Below are 12001 nucleotides of genomic sequence, written 5' to 3'. Positions count from 1 at the left end.
AATTATGATTGTTCTAGGTAGCCAATGAAAAGGCTATGGGGAGCCTTTAGCAACAACTCTTAATGAAGCTTGAAGCTTAATGGAGGTCCAAGGAGCTTCAGTCACGCTAGAAGGACAATGATTTTTAAAGACTGGACTAGATCGCATGGAATAAATGGATTGAGTAGAGCGACATGGAGCGAACTGGTCTGGTGCATGATTTTCTCTACCTACCCAAGTTTGGGCAGGCAAGACCCCCCACCCAAGCGTGATTTTCTTTTGTGGAGAAATTTATTGCTCTGTAGGGTAGTGGGGCTAGAACATGTGACCTGTCAACATGTAATGCAAGCCTTGTCCACCGTGCTTATGGTGGTGTGTGTATATAATCCCATCCGCCATAAGATAAAGTGATGCAAATTGGGCGGGCGATGCTTAGATGTGTAACCTGGCTTAGGTGTTAATTTGACCTTGCAAGATCAGGATCGCCTAAATGGAGAGTGATCTGCATTCAAATTTTCCATGTGTGGTGTGTGGTTGCATGTGCCATATTCGCCAACTTCAACACTTGACTAAGCCTGAGGGGGTGGTCACACATGTCCTCAAATTCGACGAACTGAGAATGGATACCACACTCACGCGATAAGGGTGGATTTAGAAGCTTTGCAAAGAAATGAAAGTTTGCAAAGCGGGTGCAAACTAGCATTAAGATCTTACCAAAGACTTCATTGGGTAAGTGAGGTTTGATTGGACGCAGCCCATTTAGGCTGGTTACACACTGGCGTCCGCCCATCATAGTGAAGGGTTGAACATCGACATGTCACATAGTTGGAGTTGTTGCTCGAAAAGGGGAGAGAGCACCCATCAAGCATAAAACAAATAGAAATTCCTTCAAGCTTTGACCCATCCTCACTTGGGCGGGGGCTGGGGCGGCCTTAATAGGGTTAGGGTCAGCCGTAATAGGGTTAGGTTCGAGGGAAGCTCCTTTGGAGCGGCGCCCCCGTTCCAAGGAAAACTTTGAACGTTCTCTCATTGGCTCGCCCTTCAACCCCTCCATCCGCACAGAAATCGCACGATTTTTTAACAGACGCACCGCCCACAGCATCTCATCCACCCTTTGATGAAAGCGAAATCAAATTTTACGGAGGGACGAGCCGCGACGCTGATATTTTTGTTCGCGGCCCATTCACAAAGCGCGAAGTGTGGGATGGCATCAGGATTCAGGTGGGAACGACCTGGTCCAAGAAAGAAGAACACGAGGCTCTCGTTGTTAATCTATGACCACCAACCAGCAACCGCTTGCGCCGGCGCTGTAAAATCTGGGATGTGAGCTTCTGAAGTTCTGAACTTTCAAGGAAAATGTAACCGCCTCAGACTCAAGTTCCCACTACCGTTCGCCTAAAAGGGCCAAGCCGAGTGGCTGGGATTCTCTGACGGCTCTGGTCACGGAACGGATTCAGCGACAGCCTCTGATTCTAGTGGTCGGTCGGGTCCAATATTTTATCTACTGATGAGCTTTTGCATTTCATCACGTTGTTGTTCGTGCACAACTGTGACCTGTCCACCATTGTAAAGTACAGGCCAGCTCCAATATAAAGTATTCATTGTACAGTGCTCTGCATTCTCGACTTGGCGTTTCTTGAACGATGACAAGAGAGCCTACACAAGCTCTTTTGTCCTTGGATTTTAAAATGCAGACGGCGGTAATTCTTAAATCTCAAAATCTGGCATTCAAAAAGTCTAAAATTCAGGCCTTATCCTTCAAACAATAGTTATTTGAAAAAACATAATTTAAGCAAAATGCATGAATTAGTGGAAATGGGTCTATTGAGAGGGGAGGACCCATTTAAAAGTGGTTGCATACTTCTCCACCTAGGCATCATAAAAGCATGAATGAGACCTTGGAGGGTCCAATATTTATCTTCTTATTTTTTGGCAATTGTATCAATGACTAAGGGTGGTCTTTGGAGCTATGCACTCGCAAGGGAGTCTAGTATAATGTAAGGCTTGGTTAAGCTTTGAAAGTGCTTGTATGGCTACAAACAATTTTTTCCTCTTGGTTATTTCATCGGTAGCTTTGCAAGTTACAACCCACGGATCCTTCAAATTATGGTTCAATGCTCGAGAGAGTTGCGAAAGCTATGCAAGACCTTTTGTAATTGACCAAAAAGTGTCTTCGGGAATGGAGAAAGCACTCCTAAACCTCTTGCATATGCTCGTGGATGGGTAGACATGGTCAATGGGTTCCAGTGGTAGGTCTTGAGAAAATCGGCCAAGTTTGTCATTAAGGACCCAGCTTGGAAAGGCTCTTTGTTGCGGGAAAATCATACCTCGATTTTTGTTGCATATACAAAATAATTCTTTTTCAATGATGATCATTAATTTCCTTATGGCCTTTAGTCGATAAGTATCTAGTGCACGCCTAGGCTTGCTACTTTTTTCAGAATCAATACGAGAAATAAACAGCCAAGAACGTGAATTGGTGTTGTGCCACTCTAGCACCTCCATCGGAAGAAACACCTAAAAGGTATATGGAATTCGAATGATGATTCATTACTTCAGGATACACACTCCTAGCATCTACTTTAATAGATTAGATGGTAGCCATAACTTCTTTTCCTAAAAGATGATCGAAGAAGCTCTTGCCTCACGTGGGTCACGGGAAGGCTGAATTCAAAAAGAGATAACTTGATCAAAACGGATCCCCCTATAGTCCCTTCCAACATCAAGGACAGCTTTACTCTATGGCTTGCCATAGGCTCCCACTAGTACATGCATGTGTGCATGTGTGCACGTGTGTGTGTGTGTGCATGCGCACGATTGCATGCATGTAATCTTATATCAATGAAGCTCAAGCAATGTGGTTAATGATCATATTTGAAGCTAAGGATCCTACTCTATTGTTAAGAGAGTTTCTTATCCATTTCATCATAATAATGAATGAAACTTAGCCGTCAAACCATTTTGACCCACAAGCTAGTGAGAAAAAGTTCAATGGTTTTGTGTTTGTTCAATCCATACTCTAATTAACCACAGGGATGTCTCTCCTTCTCCCATCCAAATGACAAACCTTTCTTCTTATATCATTCATAGACTCTATGTTCCACTAAAGTCATCCACTATGCCAAGGTTTATCTTCTCTTGAAATGACATAAGATGTATTATTTAGCATTTGTGGACCCTTGAACATGAAATTGGCATAATAAATTTCATAAGAATATGTATGATTATCATTTGTGGGAACCCTTAAGCATGAAATCGACATTTTGATGGTAAATCCAACCCGAAATTCTGATCCTCAAAATTATGCAGAGTGGGTTCAGCTTGGTTTCAATAGCAACTATAGCAAATGGTAAAAATCATATAAGGATCTTCCCTTTATTAAATAAACTTTGCAACTTGAAGCATACTTTAACTTCACCATTAATGCAAACAGATGCCATATTTGAAAAAGACATTAAATTGATAGGGTAGGAGCTTCATACAAGCCATGGGAAGGGGGTGGCACTGATTTTGGTGGTCAAAAATAGGGTGAAGGAAAGGACGGATGTAGGGCCTGTAAAGGGAGCAAAAACGACTTTGAATAGGAGCAACGTTATTGCAAAAGGGCCACTAATTTATCGAAAAGCCCCAACGATCCGTCCGCTGCAAGGGGTCTCATGAAAAACCACTAGCACTAATCCTCTCCTCCAAATTATAATCACTAGTTAGCAACTCCAAATGACGTCTTGAGCAGAAACTCTAAGAGCAAGAGCTCCTACCACCTAGCACTTCCATGCGTGAACCAGGAGATGACTACCCAAGGTTGTGAGGAATGTACCTTGGTAGCCCATTTACAACACACTCGCCCACGCCTCTACTTGAATGGCCTGACTCTCCTAGTTTGCTTGAAGACCTTGACGTGAGCAAACTCCCAAGGGAAAGCGTGCCATTGCTCCCTCCAAAGAAAATCTTTGGACAATTTATCCATAGTCACTCATCCACTTAGAGTAAAAGGCAATACAAAATATACATACACTATTGTTGAGGCTAATATATTCTTAAGAAGAGTCAATTTGCCGAGCAACGATAAAGGCTTGTCCCTCAATTTGTGAAACTTGTCCTATGCTTTTACGTGGCACCATTCTAATCCTTGTTTCATAGAAATCCCAAAGCCAAGTGGGCATCCCAAGTACCTAAAAACTATTCTTGGCATCTCCTTGACCTCGTAGTGATCATGAGCCCATGCCCAACCGAAGCGCATAGCGCTATTGTCTTGGCCGCGTTGATACGAGAGTCAACACCGTGGCAAAAGAAGAAAGATCTCTAGAAGTTTGTCGACATTATCACAATCAGCAAAAAAGTGCAACAAGAAATAGGTATCATCAAGTAGCTGCAACCCTCACAATGAACAAACTTGAGAATGATAATCAAACTCTCTTAATAAGGGTTCAATGACGATGACACCTATGGTGCGCAAAGGGCAACCTTGGCGCATAGACTGTTGCAACGAAAATTGTCATAGAAATAACCATTTACTGATAGAGTTGCAGTAGCATTTGAATACAATGTTTTGATCATGTTTCAAAAAACCCTGGTCAAATCCAAATTGGGTAAGCCCTTCTTAAAAAACATATTACTCAATGTAAAAAGAAAACAAAAGGCTTAAATAGTGTCTTGTTAATGGTATTACACCTACGACGTCAAAATCAAATAGATTCTTTGTGATAAATATGTGCACCTCCTCATCAAAAAATCAAAAGTCAGATTGAAATTCCTGTGTGCACGTGCAGGAGGGGTACAAAGGAAGAGCTTGACACCATTAAACTAAAAAGGACAATCGTGAAGAGGAGAGCGTGTTTTTAGAAATTTAAGTCAGTCTCTCGTATCAAACCACATGCTTGTATATCACAAACCAGCCCACATAGTTCAATTGCAGAAATAGAGGGTCAACTAGAAATACTTTAAAAAAGTTAAAATAAAATTAGTTGTATATAAAATAAGAACATGAGAATCAAATTGTGGATACCATCTGCTTACTAACCTGTTGAAGCAGATTTTGAAGGCCCTGGTTGGGAATTCCAGGACCAAAAGGCTTTGCTAAGCTGCTGAAGGAGCTGTTCAAGGTAATTGTTGGGGATTCCAACAGCAACATTACATAGCTGAATGAGCCCTTTAAAAAATGGGTCATTGCATACAGCCTCAGTAAACAATGTCAAAGTGAATCATGATAATAAACATTTTACAAACCCAATCGTGGGTTTTGATGTGAGAACTCTTTCTGCTTTGCAGGCTTCCTCCTCTTTGCAGTAGGGTTTTATGTACAAATACAGTACAACATCAGACAATCCTTCAAAATAAATGAGCCTTCCAGCTTCGTTTCCGGCGGGGGTTCGAATCAATTGGACAAGACATTGCTTCCAACAATGCTAAGTCTTCTTCAAAAGTTAGAATCTTCGCTGCCTCTGGATTAGCCAGTAACAACTTGGCCACAAGAAAGCCAGCAATTGACCATGTCTGAAAAAGTCTGGCCTGCTTTCCTATAAACCTGCCAGCACGCGTGTCATAATATTCAGGCCACCTATCCCTTGACAGCCGCCTTTCTGCAACCTTCAGAGCCTTGCTTGCAAGGTCAACCCTCCCTACTTTCATGCAGGCTGCAGTAAACTGTGTAACAAAACCGAGTGTGATCAGCAATAATACATCTTAACAATTAAGGTCGAAGTCTACATGTTCACCAAAAATAATCTTGAATAATAATTCGCACACACCTGCCAAAGAAGAGTAGGCCAGGAGCCGCCATTATGATAGGACCAAGGCCTGTAGAAGAAAATAATATCAGAGACAGGCAAATTTCCAAAGGCCTACAGGACTAGTCACAAACTGTGCACGGATGGCATGAAATCAGCAGATCACTCTGTGGGAAGATTAGTAGCTGCAATGAGTTCGTGGCATTACCAAGAGAAAATATTAATCACTATTTGGGATAGTTCAGTTGCAACACAAACAAGATTTCAGCATCCAGCAAATACAACCATCTCTCCTCTCTCCATCCAGGACCCTGGATTTCAAAACAATTGAAGTCCTTACTTGGATCTAATTGGCATTCTGATACCAACCCGTCAGCCAGCCCTCTCACTCTCGCTCCAATTCCCCCACCTAGCACACACACATGCTCGCACAACAAACAAAGGTATTGCTTTCAAAATTAGAAGGTAAGAACCTACGTGTTTTTTGGGTCACTGCCTGTGATGATGCGCCACTCGTCCGATTCTAATGCTGGAAAGCTTATCTTCAAAGGCATATTGCCAACAAGGTCATCCCATTTGTCTTCAATCAGATCCAATATACCTTCTGATTGTTCTTGAGTTGCAAGAGATCCAACCACTGCCCACAGATTACCAAGAGAGAAGAATCTAAAATCCATGTGAGCAGGCTGCAGATTGCCTATCAGGTAGCCCCCCTGGTTCGGCATCCACTCCACCAACCATGGAGGTATTTGCTCTGGATAAATATTGAACTTGTTGACAGCATCATGTGAGTATTCTTCTGTCTTGTACCGATATATTTCATTCAGCTTCCTCATGTCAACCCAGTAATGCTCTCGAATGTGATAAGACAGTGCACTTAATCTACTGTTTACTGCCCTGATAAGATCGTTCATACCATCCTCTGGAACTAGCATCTCTCTTGCACACCGAAGTGCAGAGTAGAATAATGACTGCATTGAATGGAAAAAAGTTGTTTAACAATAAACGGAGTAATTGAAATACTTATCCCTCAGCATGTTCCCATAGCACAAAATTGAGCTATCATCCCTTTGATAACTAGAGTGTTGGAATTAGTGTTAAACAGCAATAGGTGCCTTACATCTTACATTCTTCAGCATAGAATAATATATTAACCAACCAAGCTCATACAACTTACAAGCATCAAGATGCTCAGTCTGTGCCCACATGTACATTCATGTGCATAGAATAATATATTTATAAAGCTCATACAACTACAAGCACCAACATGGTCAGTGGGTGCCCACGTGTACATTCATCTGCAAGCTATAGCGGCCCACTCGTTTTAACATGACCACTAATCGAAAACACAGTTTATTTCAGCAGTAAAGGGCAAACCTGTATTTCAAGAGGGTGCCCATGTATACCCATGCGTCGGTCAATCATGCATGACCCATCTGTAACTAAAAGAGTGGGGAACATGTCAAAACCATCTGCCAAACATAGCTTCAAAATCAACTTCATTCCTGTTTGAACATCAACCCTCTCCTGCAAGGCATAGTCGCCTGTATGTTTGCAGTAAGCTCTTAAAAGAATAATCCACCACAACCCTGGACAGAACAAAAGAGGGGAAAACTTCAAAAACTAGTGTTTTTTATCTCAAGCTTCTCCAAACACACGGATCAGGACAAATGATGTTATTATGTATCCAACCTACTGCTCCCACCCAAAGTTAAGATGGCTATAGGCACAATACACAAATTACTGCATAAATACCTGAGTCAACCGGAGCCACACGTCCAATTGCTGCCTCCCCAAAATCTGGATCTAGAACCTCCTCTGTTGTACCATTATCATCTCCCTCCACAAACACAGTTCGCACTTTGAAGCTTGCAGGCATCAAGCCCCGTCCTGGACTATAGCAATCCACAGTTTTCTCCCAACTCTGTTCAAATACCGAAGTGTGAAAAGAAACTTCAGATTTCACTATATCTATCTGTCTTTCTTTCAATGGAGTCATAAAATCAGCTAGTGCTATTGCTATTAATTGTTTGGGGACCTCATAGGAGTTGAAATTTGTATGGTGGGGGAGACGTATCCAAATAACTCTCCTAAGTTTAGAAATCTTGGAAAACGATGTATGTGCGGAAATCATTCATAGTGTGCGTCATGGCATATCAATCATCTTGTTTTTGGCTGGACAATTTTTTGGCTGGACAGACCATTCTCATGCCAACTCCTAAGTTTATGCACACCCATGCAGCAAATGGAACCTGTTGTCTGGTAGTTCATAAATGTTGAGAGTTATTTAACTTTGTGAGTCTCTGTATATAGATAAGTCTCCGCATATATGTTTAGATGAACCCAGAAACATGCAACTCATCCTACGAAAAACATGCAGTTTCAATCTCATGGAAGTCACTAATAAGGTCAAAAACCAAGAAGTCCATCATGCATAGCAGGGACTAGCTACAATGACATACCCATCGACATTCATCAGCACCCAACGGTGAATGTATACCATAGTATAAACGTATGATCTCCACACCCAAACACAGTTGAGCATCCATTTATACAATGGTCTTCATACTAAGTTCTGTCAGCACAGTGACAGGCTTGCAATAAAGAAGAAGGCTAATCAAAAAGTAGTCCAAGTTCTCTTCATTCAAGCTACATAGTAATTCAGTGTAGTCTCTCTAAGCAAGCATTTCCACACAAGAAATGCTCATAACAGATTGAAACAGCAATGTTTTCAAAGGATGAGTTTGGGCATGTTCCTGGATTCATCTAGATATATGTTTCCACCGTTTTAGGGGACATTGTCAGTTTGGTGACTTGGATCTGAGGTGACAAAGTAAACGAAACATGCATGCTGAGTAAGGTTCCGTACATCATCATCCCAAATTAGCCTCATCAAGAAGTTATGTTTATGCACGAGCTGTTAATGTAGTCCATAAACATAACAACGAGTACACAATCTATAACAGCACACGCTTCCTTAGCACTTGAAAGTTGTGAAAGACACAACGTTCAAAGTCCCTCCATGCAGTTTCTCGTAATATACCTGTAGTTGAAGCGTGTGCAGCAGAAAGTTGCGGACAATGTCGGTTTCCCCCTTCAGCAAAAACGCCAGGGCGGAGGGGATAAAATCCCGGATAAAAACTTGATCATAATTGAGAGGATTAGAATCAGAGGGATCATTGGCCGCAACAGTTCCCACAGGATGCCCACAGTAATTCACAACAGCAGCCCTCAATAGCTCCCAAGCCTCCTCCTCAACAGCCTCCTCCGTAGGTTTCACCCCAGCGGACGCTTTCTCTAGTCCTGCATCTTTCTTGCGGATGTCCTTCAATTCTGGAGTTGTGATCCGTGTGTATGCCTCCTCCAAAGGGGTATTCTGTACGGAAACCTGATCACCAGCGATCCACAGAGGGTTGACGGTGACGCTCGGCAAATAAAAACTGTCTGACCTTGTTTCTTCAACCACGGAGAGATTCAAGAGATCGGCCTCGCTTGCGCTTCTTGCTTCAGAGAAAGCAGCGTTGGGGTAATAACTCCCGTTTCTGCTGCCCTGGTCAGCCTGGCATCTAACCTTGTGATGTCTCCTCTGCCTTTTCGGTGTCCTCAACTTGCATTTCCTTACGGGAATGGACAAGCAGACTGACTGTAGGGGGGCTTTTAAAGCGCCAGGCAGCAGCTTTATACGCAAAACACCGGTCTCGAGTACCAATCTTTTAGAGAGAGAGGAAAAAGCAACTATAGGTCCGACCTTCAAAGCACAAAAGGAGTCGGAGGTAGCGTTACATGGAAAGACGGATCTGCCAATAGTGGAACATGGATGACGGCAATATGAAACTCGCGACAAGGAGCTATTTTCCATCTGAAGTACGTATGTCCAAACGGATAGTTGCAAAAGACCAACCAGCCACAAGGAGAGTCTCGGAATAGCAATTGATAAGATGTATACCCTAGATCGGGCCAATTTGCAGGAATGAACAGCCCAAGACAATTGATTTCAACCGTTTGTCTACGCGATGGCCTTGCAGCCTCAAAATAACGCCGCTTGTATTCAAAATTACGAACAAATGTGCTCGTAGACGAATATGGAGACACGATGGCCGGGTGAAGCCCACACTTCGGACTGAAATTTGGCGATTATCCTTGATATCGAGTAACTAACACAAACGTAGTGTCGACGAATTTGGGGCAGACAGCTCGCAAACCAGCTGTTGAAAAATTCGATCAAGGGCTCTGCACAAAAGCACCCCAGTTGCGAGTTAAACGTTGGAGACAGTTGATAAGCACCAGATCAAACAGAAACCAGGCCTTAATTCTCTGCGGGATGGGGCAGAGAGGAACAAATGGGATCAGTTTTCTGCGGAATGGAACGATGGGGAGCGATATAGAGCAAGATGGGAGCAAAAAGGAACCGATTCTCTGCCAGATTCAAGGACCGAAACCGATCGTTTGCCAGATGGAAGGAAAGCAACGATATTGTGCGCGGAATTGAAAGAATTGAAAGAAAGGGACCGATTTAGTGGTGAAAGCGGACATTTTGTGCGGCATAGGGAAGGGAGAGCGGGCAAACGGAAGCTTATATTTCGGGGAAAACAAAGTATGGAGCGAAACCAGGCGGATTTCTGCAGGGAGGGAGGAAAAGGCTTTTCGGGAACGATCGAAAGCACGAAAAAGATATTGTGAAGATGTTGCGGAGGAAGATGGAGCAACGGCAGGTTGAGGGAGTAAAACCGATGATTTGCCAGATGGAAGGAAAGCAACGATACAGTCCGCGGGATTGAAAGAAAAGGGACCGATGTAGCGGCAGAAACGGAAGCGTCTACGTCGGGCAAAACAAAGCAGGGAGCGAAACGAGGCGGATTTCTTGCAGGGAGGAAGATTTTCGGGAGCGATGGAAGGCAGGAAAGGTTTTGGAGAGCTTGAGAGAGGCTGTGAAGACGGAGAGGAGCAAAAACGAAAGATCAACTGAGCAAAAAAGCAAGAAATTGAGAGGGATGAACGGACTGATGCAAAAATGGAAGGGAAGGGAAGGGGAGGAAGGAACCTGGAGATGCCGGAGGCGATGGCGATGATCAGATGAAGTCGAACCGTGCAGAGCTCGATCGAAGACGAAGACGAAGACGATGAAAACGAAGACGCAGAAAACAAGAAATGCTCAAAATGCATCACACCAGCCGGGCAGCCGGGACTCCTTTATATATATATAGTCCCCCATTGCCACATCAGCCAACCCTAACTCCCACCCTTCCACGTGTCCCGCCCTTTTGTCCCCGTCACCCTTTTATCCACGTGTCTGCCTTTACTGGCTTAGCCCGTCTGTTGCGGGCCCCACGTCGGCTTGAGCTTGTCCACGTGGCCCTATCCCTGGCCATTCCCTTTAACTGCTAACTAACGTGAGCAACTGGTCCAACTAACCAACCCCCCGGCTCAGTGGACTGTCCCCCGTTGCTTGCTTGGTCCTTATTTGTCCGCTGACCTGGCTCGCTACCCCTCCACCTCAGCCGCTTATCCTTTCCTGCCCTTAAAAGCGCTTGCATGTCCTGCTCTTCTTTCATCACTCCTTACGTTTCCTCTCAGAACCCTTTCTTCTCTTCTTTGTTCACTGCTTTTGCGCCCCCGCCTCCACCAACCATAACCCCAATATTTTCCCTTCGCTTCGCCCCCCATTTTCTTTCCAACCTCCCTACTTTCTCAGAGTCTCACGGGAAAAAACAAAGTGAGAAGTCACTCCAATGCAACGCAGAGTTGCCATTCTTCTCTCACCCCTTTGAAGCTTCCATGGGGTTTTCCCCTACAATGTACTCCTCCCAAATGTGGAGCTCTCAAGTGTGATGGCAAGGAAAGGACCAAGAAGGACGGATGTCTTTCATGTGTGGCAAGTTGGCACCCAACAACAGCCATGCCACCAAGACCCACATATTAATATCAAGGGTGTGGGAAGAGATTTAGCCGATTTTACCCATGATGAAAATGACAAAACTATCAATTTCACCACCAATGGCAAAGGCAAGAAGCATGACTACGACCCTTAACAAAGGGAGTGGTGGATAAAGATCGCAGACCTTAGGACTCTATGGCTAGCCAACCATGGTTAATGCTAAAATTTTGTATTCGTTCCTTTTTTCGTTGGGCTAACCACCCTTGCATAAAGTTCTCAAGGATACTGCCCCTCCTTTATTTATTCTTAACATTTGCTTACTTTTTTTTAAAGCAATATGCATCCCCCCTCCATCTCTTAAACCCCTACAATTGACCTCTATTTTGCAAATTTTACATTCACACAAAACTCTTGGATGAAA

At 43.6% G+C, this 12001-nt stretch overlaps 1 protein-coding gene across 1 annotated transcript; it reads right to left on the bottom strand.

Annotated features, from left to right (window-relative positions):
• Positions 1 to 4908: 4908 nt before the first annotated feature.
• On the bottom strand, positions 4909 to 10867 carry LOC147881244 (alkaline/neutral invertase A, mitochondrial-like). The gene is made up of 7 exons (XM_087369833.1): positions 10747 to 10867; positions 8749 to 9935; positions 7461 to 7629; positions 7083 to 7294; positions 6183 to 6676; positions 5727 to 5775; positions 4909 to 5622 (listed from the first exon to the last, which is right to left on the bottom strand). Exons 2-7 carry the CDS (start codon positions 9562 to 9564, stop codon positions 5308 to 5310), a joined length of 2055 nt encoding a protein of 684 aa, XP_087225959.1. The 5' UTR covers positions 9565 to 9935; positions 10747 to 10867; the 3' UTR covers positions 4909 to 5307.
• Positions 10868 to 12001: the final 1134 nt, after the last annotated feature.

This window comes from Dipteris shenzhenensis, chromosome 31 (genome assembly GCF_047967505.1).
Source record: "Dipteris shenzhenensis isolate YYH24624 ecotype China chromosome 31, Dip_SZ_1.0, whole genome shotgun sequence".
Classification (NCBI taxonomy): Eukaryota; Viridiplantae; Streptophyta; class Polypodiopsida; order Gleicheniales; family Dipteridaceae; genus Dipteris; species Dipteris shenzhenensis.
This window is presented reverse-complemented; position numbering and strand designations above follow the sequence as displayed.